The following is a 21636-nucleotide window of genomic DNA, read 5'->3' as shown; positions in this document are numbered from 1 at the left end:
GTGGCCGTGGGGCATTGCCTTCCTATGTGCCTCTGTGTGTGGAGGCATAACTTTAGCATGGAGAGGGACAAAGATCTGGATCAAGGGAGTTCAGATCATGGGTGGCTTAGATGGGTTCTGGTGCGTGGGCACAGAAATCCTGCAGCAAATGAAGCCCAGCAGTCCAGGGCTACTGAGCTGAAAGTGGAGGAGGAAGCCTTGGAACTGAACATGGCCATCTTCTAGCATTGTGCCTGATGTCTGGGAAATTAAGGAATAAAAGACTTCTGAGGCAAGACCTCTGTTCCAGTGAAGTAACATGCTTTGGCAGGAGGCATGTTTGTGGTCCCAAGAGGAGGGTCATGCAGTTCGGCAGCATGCTGTTCATTTTTCTGTCATTCAGGAAGAAAAAGGGTTTATAATTTTGATCTGGTGATCAACAAACTCCTTTAGCTGATCTCAGCACCACAAGTGAAGCTGCTGTTTCACTGCTGTGGGCAGAAGGCACAAGCAGCTCCTTCAAAAATATCCTTGCTTCTACATTGGGGTCCTGTTTGCTGGGGTAATCAGGATGACTGTCACAGTGGGCCTGCTCCATCATGCCAGAGCATTTCTCCCTAGAGCCACTGTCCCCGCAGAGGGGCAGCTGTTCCAACACCATGTAACCTGACATTGCTTCCACTGAGCACACACCTTCCTTTTTTGGCCTTTTTCTCCAAGAGAAGATCCCTGTTCAGCCAAGCTGGTTTGCTGCCGCACTTGCTTGACTTCCAACATTTTGGAATTGCTGGCTACTGTGCCCTTAGGAGGAGATTAAATAGTTTAAATGTTTAAAATACACAATTTGGGAATGTTACTCTTGGAGTGTGACATCCCATTGGCCAGACCTGGTAGCTTGATTGTGCACTGTGGCAGAAGCACTTTTCAGTGTTTCCTGACATGCCCCATGTCTCCTCCCCAGCAGGGTTTCATTCTCTGCTGCTTTTAATGCCTCCTGGGATGCCATAGCTACCAAAAAGGAGAAGTACAGTCAAAATTCGACTCAAGACTTCCCCTTGATTCCAGCTGACCTTCTGATTCTGGAGGCTTCCTTCCACACCTTTGGCTGCTCCTTTAGCAGGTAGTTACCCTTCCTTCTCCTTCCAGGTATTTGGGCAGAGAAGATTGTGCCCAAAGGCTGGGCAGGATGCAGTATGCCTTTCCATTCTCCTTCCTAGGGACATTTTACAGGTATGCTCTGACTGCCACTTGGGCTTTCGCTGCCAAAGTCTGTCTGATGGTGGAACGGTTAGAAAGGGTAAGTCTGATGGGGATAGGGTAAGCAGTGGAATGATCATCAACATGTATCATGGAGAAAGAATGGGAAGGGAGAGGATAAAGAGAGCAGGGCTTGTACTTGTATATGCCTGGAGATAGAAGAGACTGGATGGAGTGCTTGGGCTGCTGGGTCCTGTTTTCTGTGGGTGGGAAAGAACAGCATGTTCCAGGAGCCAGACTCTACTAAATTCCTGTTGGGAGTGTTGCTTCCTGGAATTGTTTACTGAAATGGGCACCATTTTTTGCATGCATTAAGAGGGTTAATGTGGCTTTAAAGTGGAATTAACTGCTTTTGGTTTTGATTCTCATTGTGCAGTTAAAGCAAACACTTAGCAGTTTAATAATATTAACAGTCACAAGGAAAGCATGAGATGAACTGGGACTTCCCAAAATTTTTCAGTATTTAACCCTCCTGTTTTAAAAGTAAACTACTACACCTTATCCCACATATCATTCTGGGGGATGATACTCCAGTTTGGCTATAAAACACAGAAACAAAATATTAAGAGCCGGGATAGTTATTTATTTGTTTGTTAAACTTCTTCTAAGCAGTGCCAATTCCAGGAAAGCCTAGCAGAATGTGGTTTGTTACAATACACATTATCTAGGAATGAAATGCGCAGCTGAGGAAGGAAGTGCCAAGCCTGCAAAAACATTTAAAGAGACATTCTTTGTTAATCACCTCTTTAGCAGCAAGCTCTTACTGATCATAACGCTGCAATGTACTCAACTGTACCACACCTAAACTGTACTTGAACTCAACTGTCCCACAGAAGACAATTACAGCTGTAATGATCTATGCCCAGACTCAGAGGCTGGGAAAAGGGGACTCCCTTTTAACTTCATTTCTTCCTGCATACTGTGGGTGGCTGATTTGTCTTTTTTCTTGAGACCTGGATCTCCAGTGCCTTGGCTGGCATGACAGGCACAGCCCCCACACTGATGGCAGGTGAGCGCCACATGTCCTCTAGTGCCCAAATCAGTGCTGCAGGCCAGGTCTCTGGGGTCTCTCTCAGCATGAGCTGACCCAGCAGATGTGTCTCACCAGCTGGACATGGGCCAGGTTAGCTGCAGCTGCTTTAGTGCTGCATGGCATGTACCTCCCCTCACAGAACTACTGGGTGAGGTCCATGATCAACAGGTGAGATGGACCAGATCTGACAGTGTAAGTGGTGGTGTGTCCCTTGAAAAACAAAGAATAATTACAACATTTTTAAACACCTTTTATTCTAAGCAAGGAGGTGGCTTTTACAGTTGATACTGAATTCCATTATTAATATTTAACCCAATGAACACATTATTACAAATACATACCCTACTGCCAATAGGGGAAAATATTTTTTAACCTCTCTGGAATTTGCCCTGGGTTAATTTTTTTCTCCAGTGAGATTATTGTCAATCAGTAAATCATAGTGTAGCAATGTGATGAAGACAGTTTAAATTACAGAAAAATGAGCTCTTCCAAATGCTGAGATTGAGGGAAATCCCAGCCAAAGAACTCCATACTTGTCTTTGTGGAACATAATCTTTAATGAGGTTTGAGATTACAGAAAAAAATGGCTAATCGGTATTTAAAGAATTAAACAAACCTGTAATGTTTATGTTTTTTCACTGTGTGAAAAACGAGGTTCACTTTTTGGTAAATTTTAAGAAATATGTTTAATAAAATAATTAAGACAATTAGGAGATAAAAAAAGCCAAGTACGGCCGGCATTCAGCCAAGCCTACACTTTGCTATCTCAGAGACATTTTTAAAATACCCTTCTTATCACAACAGTTTATGAATATTCATATAATTCCATAAACTAGTTTCCATATTCCAGGAACTGTTTTGCATGGCCCCTCCTTGGGTCGCCTTTTTAGAGCACGCGTGTTTCGTGGCTGTGTCTTCATAATCAGCTCCAGCTCAGGCCTTGGTCCATACTTTCTTCAGGTGGTAGATGCTGATAGTTGGTATATCAATAGCAGGGTCTTCTTTACATGTTCATTGGATGTTTTCCTAACCAAACAGACAGTTTAAGCATACTTACATCAACTACTACCACTATGCCTAATCTTCTTTTACTAATAACAGAAATAAACTTATATCCTGTATCTTTACTATGTTATTAATCATATAGCACACATCTTGTGAAAAGCCAATTTTATAATACACAGTTATAACAACTGGCTCAGGTACCTGAAATATCTTAGGTTGAATATCAGTGCCTTGAGTCTGTGAAACAGAATAGTTCCTGGAGTTTCTGAAAGAGAATAGAAACAGGAATGAATTATTACTACTAACAAGTTCCAGAAGACTGGTTGACAAAAAAGTATTATCTATCAGTCAGCCTCTTTAGGGGCTGTTCAGGGAGTGTACACCAGGCTGGGAGAGAGGAATCTCGGTAAGAGTTCAATAACTAATGGGAAAACGGTTATCATGTGAAGGCTGACAAAATTGTTTGTGTAAAGTTACAGTGATTAAATTAAATTGTCATATATTTGTCTCTCGTCAGAAAAAAAAAACCAAACATGTTCCTCCTGATGTAGAGATGTAATTCCCACACCCTGCAAGTATTTTCCATATAGAGAAAAGTTTAAGACTCACCCCTTAAGGTAAAGAAACCAGAAACTTCAATACCCTCCTGACAGGGATTGGCTGAGCACCAGCACAAGGTCATGGATTTGGCTCTGAGAGTGCAAGTCAAAGCCTCTTGGTGATCTTATTGGCAACAAGTCAGATGGTCTCCTAGAACATTCAGTATTTCGGAAGGAGCACTAAAGAAGTAGAAGGGCTTTTTTTGAGTGTTTGTAGCAGGGTGTCTGAGGTTTTCTCTGACATCTGTGCTTGGCTTATCATTTTGTTTTCTGTAAAGTTTGTTGTTATTTTTCCTTATTAAACCTTTTGATTTACAAAACACCTCCAAGTAGCAGTCTCGCTCAAATTAATAATAGCCAATTCTCTGCAAAGGCTGGACCCTTAGAGATTGATATATTAGCATGTGGTTTATTAGACTCTGGCCACGTGTTAATCTGTATCAAATGGCACCAGAACAGGGATGCTTACATTAAGTGGACTTGTTTAGGGTTTTTTTTTGCTGACAGAGCCCTCAAGTCAGTTAAGCCAAATTTTCCCCTTTGTTTTCGTTTTATAAATCTGGCCCATGCCGAGCTTTTTTGGCCGTTAAAAACAACTTGGACTTTTGGGGCTGAGTGCTGAAGAGGAGGTACTCAGCTCGAACTCCTCATGCTGGTGAAAGGGAGTGTTAGCCAGAGCACCGATCCTGGAATGCGGAGAACAAGCAGTCCCGGGGACTGGCAGAGCCAAGTCGGACAAACAACTTGGGGAAACCAAGGGAGCTGGGAATAATCATAGAAAGTTTCTGGTGAGTGAAAGGCATCCCCAGCAGTTAGAATAAAGTGAGACTTTTTTTTTGTTTTAAGTACTTTAATTTGAGAAAAAATACCTCAAAAGACTTTTAAAAATGTGTCTATTAAAAAAGTTTTAAGAGAAGCTGACACAGAAGTAGCAAAAAGGGCTCCCTTTCCCCCACACCCCACCGGCCACAGACACCAACCCCAAGCAAAAGACCTTGCATGCAACGATGAGACAGCACCAAAGTGGCAGCAAAAAACCCAACCCAGCGATCAGCCCCAATTCCCACAGTGAAACAAAAAGCAGTAATTTCTCCTCAAGCCCTCCAAGAGAAAAAAAAAAAAAAACAAAACAGCACCCCAGAGCCATCCCAACCCCAGAAGAGAAAAAAGACACAGTCAAGTCCTATGCACCAAGCAAGAGAACATGCATTTAAGTCATCACAAGAAATCACCAAAGAAGCAGCTCAAACATACTGTTAAAACTCTAACCTAACCTTTTTAATTTTTTTACACCTTTAGGACAAAATCCCACTTTGTAATTTGATCTTTCAGTGAAATTTGGAGAAAAAAAATCTAATAATTTTAAAATAAGGCTTTTTGTTTTGTCAATTAAGTGAAGTTGTAGTAACGTACCCCAAAATCCATATTTCAAGCTAATTATAAAGGCTAATTCTTAAATAATTTCTCCTTTATAAGAAAAGTTTTTGCAAAAATAATTTGCTAGCCCATATATCTATTTAGAATAGTTGCTTCAAAATTCAAAAAGTTTTTGCAATTACCCTTATAAATATTATAAGAAAAATCTCGAATTATCAAATTCATCTTTTAAATTAATTTGAAAACCTTTTAAAATTCATACACCCCTAAACCCAATTTGTTTTTACAAATAGGTCATAAAAATTTAAAAACCTCATAGTCATATAGCAAAATCCAAATATCAAAAGATAAAAATCAGATTTTAGGAAAGTCTAAATGCCATATCTCAAAATCAAAACAGCAGTTGCAGTCTGCATGTTTTTTCAAAATTCATATTTCATATTAACAAATTCTTAATATGTTACAGGTAATAGAAAAGACAAGAACTCTCTACTCAAGAAGAAATTCTAATAAATTGTAAAAAATGCTAATATTTTTTCTTTTTCTCAACAGCAACTCTGTTTTATCAAATACTAAATTCCTAAGTTTTATAACAGGTAGTAATGCAATAGCAAAGTTCTAACCATGCATCTGGCATCAAAATACATAAGCACTTGTTGTAAGTATCTCACATATCTCTAAATCAGTCGAAAGCAACCATGCCCAAACTATTAAAAATTAGCTGTGCCATCAATAGCAGCAAAAGCTAATCTCCAACATTAAAATCAAGCAAATGTAGCACAGTGTCAGTCATTTGAGCAATTCAAACAAATTTGTTTGTCTAACTACACACTTTTAAAAGTAAGTTCTACCCCAACACATAAGAAAAAAGACCAAACATACTATTGAAACATTTCTTGTAAACAGTACAGTTTTCAAAATAACACAAATGTCTCATCATGTAAAACATCAAATTTACCACACAATGTAACTATTTCATTCAAAGACCAAGCTATTGTAAAAACCCATTACATAAAAAAAAATGGAGGAGTCGGTACTTCTATAACCTGGGATGAAAAATCGGGTATTTTTGCTTTTATGACTTCTGTTCTTAGCAATGCTGTGGAAATAGTCTCCTGATATTTTGGGGATTTTTTCTGGTGTCTTGGTAACCATTTTGATTCATACGGGAATAATGCAGTTACAAATTTAAACAGCCCCCGCAAACCAAACCAACAATTGCAAATAAACATGATAACCACAATGCCAGAAGCAGTACACGTAAGAAAGCTGCTCAAGGTTTAATCCCTTATGCTGTTCTTTTTAGCAAATATTTATGAACCTGGATACAAACATATCATATTGACAAGGGAGCTCACTTCCTACATGGTTTGTTTATTTTTAGTCTGAGAACCTGGACAGCTATGCTTTCTCAGTAGTATTAATTGCCACTGCTCTGTTTTTCATATGTTTGGGCTTCTGAAAAGACTTGGTGTGAAATGCAAAAAAGCTTGAGAAATGCTGGTCTACTTCTTGTACCAATGAAAGCATTAATAAAGCAGTCAGCATTATAAAGTTTATGTACATTAAAAAAAAATACTACCCATTGAAATATCAGTGTGACTTCTTTCCAAATAACAGTTTGCTTTCTCTAGGCAACAATAACAGCGCTCCTATTTTACATCTTGGGGCCATGTAATTTTCTAGGCTAAACATCAGCAAAGTGTCATTGAGGGCTATGTTCAGCTCCAGCATGAATTTCTGTCAAAAATTCTACTGCAGCTGTGATATTCCTTCCTATTCACCCTTTTTCAAATGCCTTTAACAACTTTCATCAAGATCAACAACAGAAATTTTGTTAAGTCTTTTGATCTAATAAACTTACTTAGTCACTGAAGTAGATCCACATGGGAAAATGCATATAATCATGGGAGGAAGATAATTAAGAAGATTCTTGAAGGGATTGTGATCCATTTGAAATTGTTGTTTCTTACTTTACATGGTAATAGCATCACCCTGACAAGTTTTGCTTCTGGTACACAACCAGCAAAAGAACTTTATTCCTTGCATGAAAGATGTGTGAATGCAATCCAAACAATTTCATTGCATGAAAGATGTCTTCATATATATTTTAGCACCAAACTGACTGAACAGAACCTAGTGAAGCTCAACCTGACAAATAGTTTTGCTGTGTATACTGGTGTTTATAGGTCTTGGCAAACCTAGCCTTACAGGGTCAGGCTCTTAGGTGGCCAAAGCGGTGTTCAGTCCTGAACATCTTCTCCTCTGCTAAGTTTACCCTTTTTTTTGTTGTTTATTTACAGTATTTATGTCACAAACAGGAAGCAACAATTTACAGGAACTATTATTGTTGGCTAAATTTCATCCCCAAGCTTTCTAAAAGTAGTTCACTCACAAGAGTTTGCGTGTCTATGGGAAACCTCTTGAGTAATAGTATGTCAATCACAGGCACCAAAGAAACAAACACCAAGTAAACAAGGAGAAAAACATGCTTCAACCCTTTTTTCTCAGCAAAACAGTTAAATATAGGTCACAGGAAAATAAAATGTCTTTCTGTCCTCCTGTGAAATCGCTCTTTTAAATCTGAGGCTACATTTGTCTATGAGCTTAGATGTAGGTAATAGGCCCGTAATGACACTGTGATAACTCTTCTGTATGTGTGAGAAGAGGACACAGCTCCTCAACACTCTGAACTGGGTGTTGCAAAATATGACACCAGAGTACATGAGCATGGTACTTCTTAGGCTTAACGCTAGTGCCCTCCCCATCCCTGTGACTGCTTATTCAGCTGTACTGCAGAAGCTGACAGGTGAAAGCCCCCTTCTTTGGAATAAAAACTGCCTTCTGGATGATCAGGCTTAAGCTACAGGGACAAGAAATGCTTCTGGTCTGCACTGCTCATTTGACCTAGTTCTCTGATAGTACATCAGGATCATAGAACCATCATAGAATCACAGAGTGGTCTGGGTTGGAAGAGACCTTAAAGATCACCTAGTTCCAATTGCCCTGGTATGGGTAGGGATACCTTCCACTAGACCAAGTTGCTCCAAGTCCCATCCAAACTGCCTTGAACACTTCTAGGGATAAAGCATCGCCAGCTTCTGTCTTCAACCTGTTCTGGTGAGTCTTCACCCACTTAGTGAATTTTTTCCAAACATCTAATCTTATGCATGTGTCTTTTTATTTCTTTGCATTTCAGCACCAGTTGTGTAGCTCAGATCTTGATTTCTATACAAAGGACATCTTAAATTTGATGAGATAGATCCAACCTAATAATGTTTTCCCACAAAAAGAAATGTACAAAAGTTTTATTCCCTAATAATGACCACATTAGGGCCACAGCTCTTCATAACACACAATGCTCATCTCTCTAAAATCACATGCACCTCTGATCTCCCAGTCACTCACAGTCTACATAGGTAAAGCTGATGGTGTTTCGTAGGTATATTGTTTGGTTGGAGTACAGATCCTTGCTCTGCTGTCAGTTACCGTGAACATAACCACTTTGGCTTAAAGCAATCAGTGTCTTCCATGATTAATGAAATGAGATTTACACAAAACCAAATAATACACCTTTTATTGTGCCTAGATTGATCTGCAAAAAGTAAAGCTACAGAAGAAAAAAAGCATATTGATTCAATGATGCAATAAACCAAACTCTGTATCACCACAGTTTTTTTCTCTACAGAAAGACCACCTGGTGTTGATGCAGTGTTTTGCTTCTTCCAGTGAACTTCCAATTAAGATTCGACTCTAAGGTTTGTGTACAATCTTTTAAAAAGTGTTAAATTAAATAGTGTGACTCTTGTAAATCTAGTTTAATAACATTTCTAACATTTAATCTAGTGTTCTCTATTAGATACAGAGAAGATATAATAAATTGTGACATATCTGAATAGTTCTAAGTTAACTGGAATTTCAGTTAAACACATCAGAATTCAGGACCTTGGAATTTACCCTGGCTTGTTTCACTACCTTCTCATATTCCTTCAGGTATAGATAATAATAAGAACTACCACAAATTTTGTTTATTGCTTAGAGAAAACCATTATCAAATTTATTATTGCTGTAAACCTACAGACTATTATGTTTTTCACAGCTGGACTAACGAGGCAGGAGAAAAGGCCTAGGGGAAACTTCCATCACCTGTTTGTTATTTACACAGTAGTCCAAGAATACCTTGTAGAAATACTGTCCTATGGATTCCAAGGCTTTTGTATTGAAAGGAGTGTTTTGTCTGCAGCCTGAAGCATCAGTCTCCTATAAGTTAGGGATCTATAGGCCAAAACATTCATTTGAAAGAACACAAACATTATTTAACACAGGCTGTAGCAATTTGAAAAGCATTAAATGTACTAATTGTGACAGTGGCTTTCTGTACAAGAGTCTTTTTTTGTGTTAATTTGTTATAGAAGTTAAACTGGAGGGATTTAGTTTACTGGTTTAAAGTTTAGTTTCATACTCAAAGGCTTAATTTTATAGTCAAAGGTTTAATTTTATATCCAGTGTATCAATGTCCTTGTGAGGGAAAGTCTGCACAGGAAATCAAAGCCATTTGTAGCAAAATATACAGCAAACTTTGCTGTGAAAAGGACATCTGGGATCTATTCTGAAACTAATTTCATTCTCAAAAGTGGTTGTATGCCAGAAAAGAAGAAAATGAAAGAAATAAGGAATTTGATAAGTAAATTTTTGCAGAGGACATGGGGAGAAATATGGTGAAAATGTCTTGAAGAAAGCTCTTTTACTTTGAAGATATTACTAGAAAGGAGAAAATATATTCAAGGAAAACCTGCACGATATTGAAGAACAAAACAAACCACTCTGAAAAGAAACTTAACCTCAAAAAAGCAATCAGAAAGGCTTGGATGCAGTGCAAAGGTGTAAACAATGCTGAAACAATAAGGGACATAGAGACATCAAACTAACAAAGATATAGTGGAAAGGAGAATAGGGTATTCTAGAAGGAAAGAAAATGAGGTTACCTTTTGACCATGCTTTGGTTATACCAGATGGAAGTGGAACAGTTCTTAACAATAGATCTGTATCTGAAGTACAGCCTCTGGCCTGTTAAAATGCAGTTGTGATTTCCCACAATCAAACCATCTGGATTCGACGTAGGCTATGATCAGCTTTCAAGACAAAATCGTCCTGCAGGGGTTGAGCTTTGCTTGAGTCACCAAGAATGAAATCCATAAAGCCCTTTGTTATCCAGGAATTTTTAGTTTCTGCTGGATGAACCCTCACCATCAGTATCACAGCCTTCTCAGTGCCCTTGCCACTTTTGGAGGGAGCTAGTGGTGGTGATTGTTAAAACATACACTGCGTTTCACAGCGAAGGGTGTAAGATGTGAATCTTGAAGAATTTAGACACCACTGGACCTTTAGAGGTGGCTACCAGCTACTCCTGCAGGTTGTTGTAGGTGTAAGGACAGTAATGGGCAAAGTGGCAGATGTCTTGGTCAGGGAACTGGAACATCCACGTGAGTGAGAAATAATGATGTCTGTCTTGTCCCACACTGTTTTTGTAGTACTTGATTTATTTCCAGTCCTTCCTTATGCTGTTCCTTAGTGCTGGTTTCTGAGTACAGCAGTGTCCACAAGCCATGTTTATACAGGGTTTTTACTTGCTAAAGTTGTCAGTAGTGTCAATATCCCTGCCTGCATATTGCTTGGAAGTAGTATACTGTGTGTGTCTGCTTGTGTGAAGCATTGGTATGGGGTCAGCCAGTACTCAAATACATAATTAGTAGAGCAGACAAACAGTGTGATGCTGGTTAGCACTGTAGGATGAGGTAGTGTCAAATAATGTGCAATGCCATGAAAAGGCACCCTGCAGTGAATCAGGTGTGAATCTGATTCACGGTGTTATAAATCAAAGTCTAAGTAACTGCCAGGAAAAGATGCCTAATCTCACCAAGCATGTCAGTAATGCAACTGGCATCTTGGTTAGAACTCCTAGTAATAACTAGAGCTTTGTAGTAAAGCATGCCCCACCACCTAATGAGCATCTCTGTATAAGGAAAGAGTTTCATTTTACCTATAGACATTTTAGGAAGTTTACTGAGAACTTTCAATACCCTTCTGACAGTGATTGGCTCAGTACCAAGAGAGAAGCACCTATTGAACCTTGTCACTGTTCCTCAAATCCTGTACCTCTCCATGTTGGCAGCAAGCCAAATTGTCCCTCCTACAACATTCAGTATTTAGGAAGGAGCACAAAGGAAATAAAGGGCTTTTTGGAGTGTTTCTAGCAGGGTGTCTGAGGTTTTCTCAGACACCTCTGTGCAGCTTTTGTTTTCTGTAACGTTTGTTATTTTTCATTTATTAAACTTTTTACTTTACAAAACACCTCAGAAGAGCAGACTCGCCAAGATTATTTTAAACCAATCTGCAAGGGCTGGACCCTCAGAGATTGATACATTAACATGTGTCTCATAACACTCTGGCCACGTGTTAAACTGTATCAGAGTTTCTTAATACATTCTCCACGCTATGCTTTAAAGAGAGGTGCTTAAGAAATGTGTTGAGTTTGTGTGTTTGATTATCACCTGGAGAGCACCTTCAGTGCTAGGCAAGCACACATGTTTTACAGCAGCTTGATGCTTGCTATCCCAAGAATTGCTAACTGCTTTTATCTGCCTGCATGTCATTCCTCAGGAGCAGGAGGGACAACTGGCCACAGTTAAGGCAGCAGTTTTCTTCTCCTTGGTTGGAAAGTTTCATTAATGAAAGCTGAGAATCACAATACCACAATGCCCACTTTGCAAGAGAGCTGTACAGGCTGAAATAAGGCAACTTCCAGTTGCCTGTGCATGAAGTTCAGGTCAGTAATAAAAGATATGCAAAGTTGCATTTTTAAAGAACAGCAACTAAAAGACTGTAAGAGAAATCCCTGTCCTTGTATACAAAAAGGCAGGGAGCTGGGATTCCAAGTGTTCCTCCACATCTTATCCCTTGCAGTAAATTAGCATGTCTTGTTGCAAAGGACAGAGGTTCTTTCCTACATAGCAGTTATCAGTTCTTCTGGCAACCTACTCATGACAGGTAATATGTCCATACTGCAGAACTAATGTCAAATTGTACCAGTGCTTTTCTGTGTATTAACAAGCCTTTACTGTGTTTGCCTCAAGAAAGGTAGCAAACCCCTTTCAGTTTTGTGCTTCTGAACATTTTGTGGCCACAACTAGTTATCCTAGGATTGCAAAACTATTATAATTCTTTCTTATCCATGTAAAAGTATCCCAGGACCAAAATCAATGACTGCCAGAAGTTCCAAGTTCATCCAAGGCAACTGGATCAACTTAGCAAACATAGGAAAGAATAAATAGATCTGATACTCAAGCAGTGACAGTGGAATAAGGCAACTAACTCACTTCAACTCTGTCCAATTAATCCTTACCAGACAAAGAAGCCTGTATTCAAGAACTGATCCAATCTGACCAGGTTTTGTTTATAGATTTTGATAAAAACAAAATATTCTTCCAATGAAGACTTGAGTGTTGATGTTGCAGTTACACAGCTCTCATATTTTTCTCTTTTGGCTCTTAATTTTCTTTGCTCATATTTTCTTAACAAACTCATTTTAAGCGGGTTCATATTATTTTTCACTGAGAAGAATGGCTTGAGCTGAGCTGGACCTCTGGGATAAGTAACAGGACAAGCAGAACTTAAAGAAGATGAGGCAGATGTGTAACCATGTGGCTAGGTTCTTTCTCCATCTATAGGATAATAATTTATTCCCAAGTGCTTTATAATTACATGGAAAATCACATTGATTTATCAGGCTTTGAATTATATTTGTGAAGGAGATCAAAGCAAGTGCTTAATCCACCTACATCTGACAGTAAGATTTCTTAGGCTGTCCCTGTCTTCTCCTAGATAAATCACTTCTAGATAAAAACTCCTTTGTCAGGAGCTATGGCAGCTTTGTTTCCAAACATGTGGTAGTGTACAATGATTCAGGGGTAGTGAGTATCCACTCTGAAAAAAGCAGAAGAATAAGGGCATAGATGTATCAGACCCACCTCTATGCATTTCCAATTTTTTATTATTTCTGAATTGCAATTTGTTGTATATATAAAGGACACAAACTGCCTTAGTCTTCACTATCTCAGAATAGGCTTGCACTAGGACTTCTGTACTGACTGCATAAAATCATTCATTAGCTGACATTCCTATTTAGCCCTATAGCCCTGAAATATAGTGCTGACATTGCTAATAACCGGACATAAGATTTGTGCTGAATCTGTAAGACCTCAAGACTGAAGTCTGAACTTTATCTGCCTGCACCTTTGTTTCACTTAATTTAACTATGACTGCAATTTCTCTAATTGATATGTGATAGAGGTTAACATGTGGCCAGAGTGTTATGAGACACATATTAATGTATCAATCTCTGAGGGTCCAGCCCTTGCAGATTGGTTTAAAATAATTTGAGCGAGACTGCTCTTCAGAGGTGTTTTGTAAAGCAAAAGGTTTAATAAATAACAAAATAACAAATGTTACAGAAAACAAAAGAAAAGCTGCACAGAGGGGTCTGAGAAAACCTCAGACACCTTGCTAGAAACACTCCAAAAAGCCCTTACTTCCTTTGTGCTCCTTCCTAAATACTGAATGTTGTAGGAGGGACAATTTGGCTTGCTGTCAGTAGGGAGGGATACAGGATTTGAAGAACAGTGACAAGGTTCAATAGGTGCTTCTCTCTTGGCACTGAGCCAGTCACTGTCAGAAGGGTATTGAAAGTTCTAGGTAAACTTCCTAAAATGTCTAGAGGTAAACTGAAACTCTTTCCCTGTTTGGAAACACCTGCTGGGTGTATTGGGTGCATGCCAACAGACGTGTATGGCTAATTTGTTTTATTTTGTTTGCCTTTGTGTGATACAAATATAGGCTTATACAGACAGTAGTAACAAGGAGGAGTTCTATATAGAAATGCAAGCCTACAGCTGGACAAAACATGTTTTAGGAGTAACAAAGAGACATCTGAGGCCAGTGGGGGGGTTAGTTGCTTGTCAGCAAGGAATTCTTCCAACTTGGGAAAAGCCACTCTAATGAAAACATGATAGGCAGAGAAAGAGCTTTGAAAAAAAACTATTAATTGGATGATTGGGACTGCTGGTACTGTGCACTGACTGCAACACTGCTCAGAGTTAATTACTTGTCATAGGATCATAGATATGAAAGGATCCCCTTTCAAAGCATTCCCTATCCTTCCTACTGTCTCCTTATATCAAGCCAAAAGATAGAAGCTTGGTTTCATGCAACTTTTTATTTGCTTTGGGTCTGAATCAGATACCAGTACCAGTAGTACTTTTTTTTTTTTTGCTAGAAAAAGAATTCTCATTACTTTAGGCCTGATTTCTAGATATAATTTTCTTCACAACAGACAAAACCCCATAATAAATAATAGTTTTTCATCTGGAGGATCTGGTTTCAAGTGAAGATGACATCATATATGAGAAGTAAATGAATTAAACACAAAACTGATGAACCCATTTTTAAACTGCAGTGGATACCTAACTGTAAGGGATGCCTGGGTCAGTAATGGGTGGTTAAGGGTGAGCTGCAAGGTGAGACTGAGATAAGTACTCACTTAGGTCAAGAACCATTAAGTATGAGTAGATGAATTTCCAATTTTGCTCAGAGCTTCACAGTAATGGGATCACTAATATGTTTTCCCTTGCTTTATCTTCCATCCTGAGGTTTTAGAGTGAAAATGCAGAGGAAAATTGAAAGGGTCTTAATATGCAAGAACAGTGCTTGTCTTCTGTCACAAATTTGGGGGAGGAGGTCTTCATCTTAAACCAATTAAATTTAAATACTAAAATAAAATTGAAAGTCTATAGCGGGATAGTTTGATTTTGTTTATTTTCAGAGAAAAACTGCCTCTTTTTGTTTTTTTATGGCCTGCAGAAGAATTAGACCTAGTGTCTGTAGTTTGTGTACTCCACCATTACCCCATGCCTGGAGCTGTTTGAAGGGGCATGAGCAGGAAAGTCTGGTGGGTTATACAATGAAGGCCCAATAGAACAGAAAGGTCAATTTGCACAGGAGTTCAGGAGTAACTGTGGCATTGAAGGTCATAGCCACCTAAGCAAACTGACTGGACTCCTCCAGTTTCCTCTGTTGTTAATGAAGGTATGTACTCATGAGGAACAATTCAGAGCACTCAATTTTGGATCTGCTTGGGTTTGCTCTCTGGAAGACCTGCTTTTCCTCCACTGGTTATCAAGGCACCAGTGGTAAGTTCCTTGGCTAGCACAAGATTCCAAGTTGGTTATGTGTGAATATACATCCCCAGGATTTCTCTGAATCACAGGTAGTCATGACAGTCCAGCCTCCTGGACCTTGCCCAAAGCAAATCACAAAGGGGATACGTGGCCACAGAAGGGGCTGTGGGTGGTGTGTTCTTTACTGAGCAGAAGAGAGGGAATTCAAACCTTCTTAGGGTGCTCAACTTGTTACTGTGTGCTCTTGATCATGGATATAACAGAAAACCTACGAGCTCCACAAATAGTGTCCAGGGCCAAACAGTCATAGGAGTTCTGCTGTTAGCTGCCACAAGACGAATGCCATGACCTCTGTATCAGCAATATTTGTTATGATTGTATCTGTATGTGGCACGAGGGACTGACCAGTGGTTCTTCATACAGGTAGGAAAATGTCTTCCTCCCTGTCATAAACACACCCCATGTACATCAATACAACTCCCCCTAGGGTCAGACTCTGTGTCTTCAGCACTAGAAAGCAATGGATGTGTTTCTCTCTGTAGGGAAGGTGGTCCTGAGAGGCAAGCAGGTGTGGAACATCTGGGCCATGCTACTAAAATATGTGAAATAAATTATATCTCTGAGAAAAGAAATTTTAACCATAATGTTTCCCTACTTATAATGAGATAAAATGGTGCATTTAATACAATTGTATTTAAAGTACTACTGTGTGCTGCAAGAAAACCTTTGTAATGTGAGCAAACAGTGGGAAAAAATCCTTAAACTGGCCTTAAAATTATTCTATTTTGCAGGATGAAAATTAATATTAACTGATCAATATCCCGTGATTTCCAGAATTATTTTTTTCTTTTCCCAAAATGCCAGTTGAATGATCAGATTTACTTCCTTTGTATAAGCAATAATTTCTTCAATCTAATCACAATTGAAATAAACTTAGTCATATTAGTCTTATTTCAATTGCCTAATTTTATTTCTATCATCATGATACTAAAAAAATCATCATCGCAATCAGAATTGTGTAAGGTGCATTGTTTTGCTAAGAGTCCACCCTTCATTTAGAGAATTGAACAGGAGAGGCAGAGAGGGCAGGGATAGGAGGCAGGAGTGACTGCCCAGAGTTTGGAGTGGAAGAACTGCCAATGAAAACTATGTCATAAATCTGTCTTGTCCACTGGGCAGCATTGTCCCTTACACGAGCTCCAAAGTCTGCTGCTGACAGGGGGAACTTCACAGCCTAAACTTTAGTCTGGGATCCCCAGGAAATTTGGTTAAATCTGGTGAGAATTTTTGTATTCTTTCTTGGGAAAAAATGCTTGTGTTGATATGATAAAAATTCTTGATTTAAAATGTTTTCTTTAAGCTTTATATTGCAAACTGTTTTTCTCTCTAAGTCTTAATTTGTTTCTGAGTGAATCAAGGATGACAGGAATTCACAATGACTGTGCTAAAGCTTTGTTTTATATTGAAGAAATCATAATTTGCAAATTATTAATTTGTTTTTAAAGGATCTGCATTGTATTACCTAAAAAGAGTTTTCTTTACTTTTGCAAAATTTAGTGATAAGTGCTATTTTAGATCCTTGCGTAAACTTTCTGAAAAATGTTTTGGATACGTTTTTCTTTAATCTTATTCCTTTTACAGTGTCACGGTACACCTAATGTTATTTGGGTTTGCTACTTCTTTCCCCAAGAATCCTTTATTTCTAGTAGAACAGCTAAGAGGACATGGGAAAACAGAACTGGCTTTTAAAGAGGTCAGGTGCTGTTGGAACAGAGAGAGCAAGAATGGCCACGAGATGGTAGCAGTCTGTCAGAGAAGGCCAGGAGATGTGTCTGAGCTTCTCTTCTTGATCCAGGGAGGCAAATGCGCCCTGTGTGCCTTGTACCTTACAGCGGAACATTTGCACTATACAAGCAGAGCTATTTTAGAACTGTTTTTTCGAATTATTTTGCTCTGAGGTAATGTGGTGTGAGGTAAAGCAATAAGAGTAGCACCATAGGCTGGTGTGCCGTGGCTCAAGCAAGGATGCCAAGTGCAAATCCCTTTAAAAATTGCCAGTGTAAGATGACATCTGGGATTGTGTCCAGCTGTGAGGCCTTGGCTTGCTCATTCAGTCCTCCTGCTTGGGCTGTCCTCAAGGCATCCAGGATGGCTCAGAGTGTTGACCTGCCACACTCTCCTTCTGCCCTCTCAGATCCATTCAGAGCAGTACAAGGGGTCAGCTTCATACTGCTTGGCCTTGTGAGAGATCAGGTGTCATCCACTCTCCCCTGGCTGACATAAACTTCATGTTATTAGAAAAAGACACTGAAAACTCCATCACGTGCCCTGCCTGGTTTGACAGAAATGCAGTCATGTGCCTACATGTCATCAAGATTAAACTTGTGCTGCAGAGTGATCTGGCAATGTGCAAACCCCCATTAATGTGCACAAACACACAGTTTTGGGAGAGAAAAAATAAAGTTTTTACTTCTGCTGCTTCTGCCATAAGATAAAAGAGAAAGGGGAGCTTCTAACAGACTGCTGGGGCAGAGAACTGCAGGGATTATTTTGGTCTGGGTTGCAATTACCAGAAAATATACAGGAGATTGTTCCATAAACCACTTCACTGTGAATTCTGGCAGAATTTCATCCTTTTGTGATGTAAGGAATTTATGGGAAGGTGTGTGAAGGCTGACAACACTTATCTGTCTTGTATCTCTTCTACATCATGCTTGAGTGAGGTTATTGTGTGTCAGCACAACTTAATACAAAGGCAGCATTCAACTTACAACATTACAAAGTTAATTTAACACTGATGAGCCCTGCTGTTCTTCTTGTATTTCCATGTACAAATGCTACTTGTGCTGCAAATAGCAACAGTTTCATTTAGGCATGGTGCTCAGATGTGAATGCTCAAACACTTTCCAGCATGCAGTTAAATATTTCAAAAGCCAGCAAAATGGTATTTGTATTGAACCAACTTTGATGATCATTTGCTTACTTAGAGCCATTACCAACAGTCTGAACAGCCTTTTCCTCCATGAAGTCCATCTTTCGTGTTTTTCTCCTCAGTGCTAATGATTTAAGTACCTATTCATTACTCAGTAGGACTCTGTTCCTAGAGGCAAAGGAGTCTAAATGTCACTTTATGTTGCAAAAATGAAGACTTGCTTTGTATGAGGTGCCTTTCTATGAGACTATTCTTAGCAGTGCAGTGAAATGTGGTTATGTTAAACATGCTGCAGAGAAGGTTCAAAATAAATCATGTCTTGAACTGACCTGGTTCTCTTTTTTGCTGTTTTCCTTTGGCTATAATATAGCTCACAAAGGGATAAAATGCTGCACAAAGTAGCAGTTTAATTTGTTTCTCTCTGATGCAACCGTTGACACATTTTCCTATTTCTGACTTAAATTCCATGTTTTCCTTTGATTGCACAATTCTCAAAGGTGCATCCTCCATTTTACAGAAAGCAAACTGTTTAAGAATATATATTCCAGACACTTCTAGCTAAACAAAAATAATATATTCTCTGGATACTTATACATCTGAGTCTCTTAAGGGATTTGGTGAACCTCTATGAATTTTTACAGGTGTTTGAGAACCTCCAAGTCAAGAAAGCTCTTTAAATCCAGTTATTTCTGTTTTGTTCTTTTCTGTTCTTTGCAAAAATTTATTCTCTCAGGCTGTCTCACAGCATCACATCCCTAGCAGCCAATGCTGATTCTTGTGTCCATGTTTAGATTTTTTTTTTTTTTCCTTTCCCAGTTCTAACTTTAATAAGCCTCCTGGGCTTTCTTCAATGATTTAATTTGCAACTGCAAAAAAATCCTTGTGTATTCCAAGTCTTCTATGTGGATTAAAAATGTTTTAAAATACTTTTTTTAAAGACTGAACATAAGAATTCTTGAAGATACATGCAGCTGGGTATTTGACACACCTAAGCTCAAGCCTGGTACACAGAAAGAATAAAAAAAAAAGTGTAAAATATTTTTCTACTTTCTTTAACAAGTTGCTTTGACCCTGTTGTAATGTTTAAATTCCTTCCTGTCTTCACTGAGATATAAAGGAGGTCTGTAAATATGTTTCTTTCCTATTTTCCTCCAATTGTTCTGGTTCTTGTATATATACAGATGTTTCTTCACATACATGGGGAATAATTCTAATATTTTTCTTTGCAGCTTCAATCTGTTTTAAAGTCTTGGCTGCAGTTCTTGAGACATGTTGAAATAATGTGAGATCACCTAAAAGGAAATCTGAAATGTCATGGTAGAAACCTGGCCTTGCAATGTCAGAAAGTTTGCAAGCAACAATATATGCCTTTTTCAGAGTCAATGCTCCTTTAACACAAATACTGGCCCAAATCATGTTACCGTATTTCAGCAAAATCCCTTGAAAGAAATGGGCAATGCTGAGAAACTTTTGGAAACGGCTGAGGAAAAACAGTCATAGAAAATGGATGGTGACCACACATGGATCTTATTCCTCCTGCAGATGATCCTGACAGATCGGGAGTGTCTTTTTATTATATGGTTGTGCAGTGCTTAGCACAGCAAATTTGAACCCTGCTAAAGGTTTTTGGATGTTATGGGAATGCCAGTAAATATTGTGTGTGTTAAAACCATTGGTTATAGTAGTGCTTTCAGTATTTGTTTTGTTCTCACAGGTTTTATTTTTATCCACATTCCTCAGCTATGTGTTGGTCTGACTATGACAGTCATTGTTTTGCCAGGACTGGTCCTCACTGCATTCTAGTCTACTTTATTTTTGGATTCTGTGTATGGTACTGAGCTCTAATCAAATGCAAATGTCCTTGTCTGAGCTAGGCACCTCATGATTTTTCCCTTGTTCATGAAGTGTTAATCAGTGTACCTGAGACTAGAGCACAACTCATCTCATGCTGAGGCAGATGCGTGTGTTTGGTTAGATGAATATGTCCTTCAGCTCCAGCAGCTTTATTGACTAGATCCCTCTTGGCAGTCATGCTATAGATACCTAAAGCCAGGAGAGATGAAACCCATCCTTGGAGACCTGTACCATGCTGCCTGCATAACTAAACATAGGAAGATGATATGTGGAGGGTGCTTAACCCAATCCCCATCAGAGGGCTGGGGGCTGTAGGGGCTGTCTCCCCACCCAGCAAAGGGGCTCCTCTCCATTATTCCTGTTCTGTGAATCTGCCATAACCATGTCCACAGAGCTGGCCACATCTAGGGCAGAACATGAGCTCCAGTTAACAATTGCTCCTCCTTTTTCCCCTCTGCCACATCTTCCTTCCCTGCCCTGTCCTCCTCTTTGGCTAATCCCTGCTGCTGTTCCCAGTGCTATCCTTGTGCCCATACCCATCTGGCGTGATTAGGGCCTGGTGGAAGACCAATGGTAGCAGGGCTGGTGGATTTCAGTATTCGTACAGAGTTTGAGTTTGTGACTTGCAGTAATGATTGCCTCTTATTTAATACTCAGCCATCCAGAACGTGGATGCCCTGGGATAACCAGGCTATGAAGGGTCTTGTGTCTTAGAAAGACCTCTGTAAGATACAGTGCAGACAGAAGTGTTCTTTAGCTCAGGATTACACCCCAAAATTGTAGAATGCAGGCTGACTGTGAGAACTAATATGACACCAATGCTGGGAAGGAACAGTGACCAGCTTTCCAGAATGGCACAGAAATGAGAGGGAAGTAAGAAAAGCTGATGGGGAAGATGCTTTAGAGCAAAAGCATCTTTTGTTTTGCAAAAGGGAAAGTGAACAGACATATATGCCTATGTATGGCAAGCTCTGATCTTACGGCGCTGCACCAATAAGCAGGAGCATTTAGAGATCAGCTATGCTGATTGTGTAGCCTGTTAAACACCATGAACTTGGATTACCATTTCCACAGCACAAGAGACAGAAAAAAAAATTGTTACTTCTTTGTGGAAACATGTTCTCTAGAGGCATTGTGGTCTGTGTAAAATACTTCACATGCCTTCAGTGATTTCTGGACTAGCACTAGGCGTCCTGTCTATATTTCATAGCTCAGATGTATTGGGCTAGATCCAGTTAGAGTTGCAATACCTGAGTAGTGCTGTGCTGAGATAGCAGAGAGAGAGAACAGCACAGCAGTTTCACTGGTGTCTCCTTTTCTCTGCAGGAAAATTAGCTGACCAGGCTGCTGTGCTGAGGCTGTTTCCCA

At 39.3% G+C, this 21636-nt stretch overlaps 1 protein-coding gene across 1 annotated transcript; it reads right to left on the bottom strand.

The window, feature by feature from the left end:
- Positions 1–5849: 5849 nt before the first annotated feature.
- On the bottom strand, positions 5850–11414 carry AGBL3 (AGBL carboxypeptidase 3; the record flags this gene model as incomplete). The annotated part of the gene is given in 7 exon segments (XM_083860606.1): positions 5850–6411; positions 10354–10542; positions 10544–10579; positions 10583–10651; positions 10655–10791; positions 10794–10801; positions 11407–11414. Coding segments are annotated over 7 exon segments (633 nt in total). The 3' UTR covers positions 5850–6225.
- Positions 11415–21636: the final 10222 nt, after the last annotated feature.

Source organism: Zosterops lateralis (genome assembly GCF_965231275.1).
Source record: "Zosterops lateralis genome assembly, chromosome: 4".
Taxonomy (NCBI): Eukaryota; Metazoa; Chordata; class Aves; order Passeriformes; family Zosteropidae; genus Zosterops; species Zosterops lateralis.
Note: the sequence above shows the minus strand (reverse complement) of the source record. Positions and strands in the feature narration are given on the sequence as shown.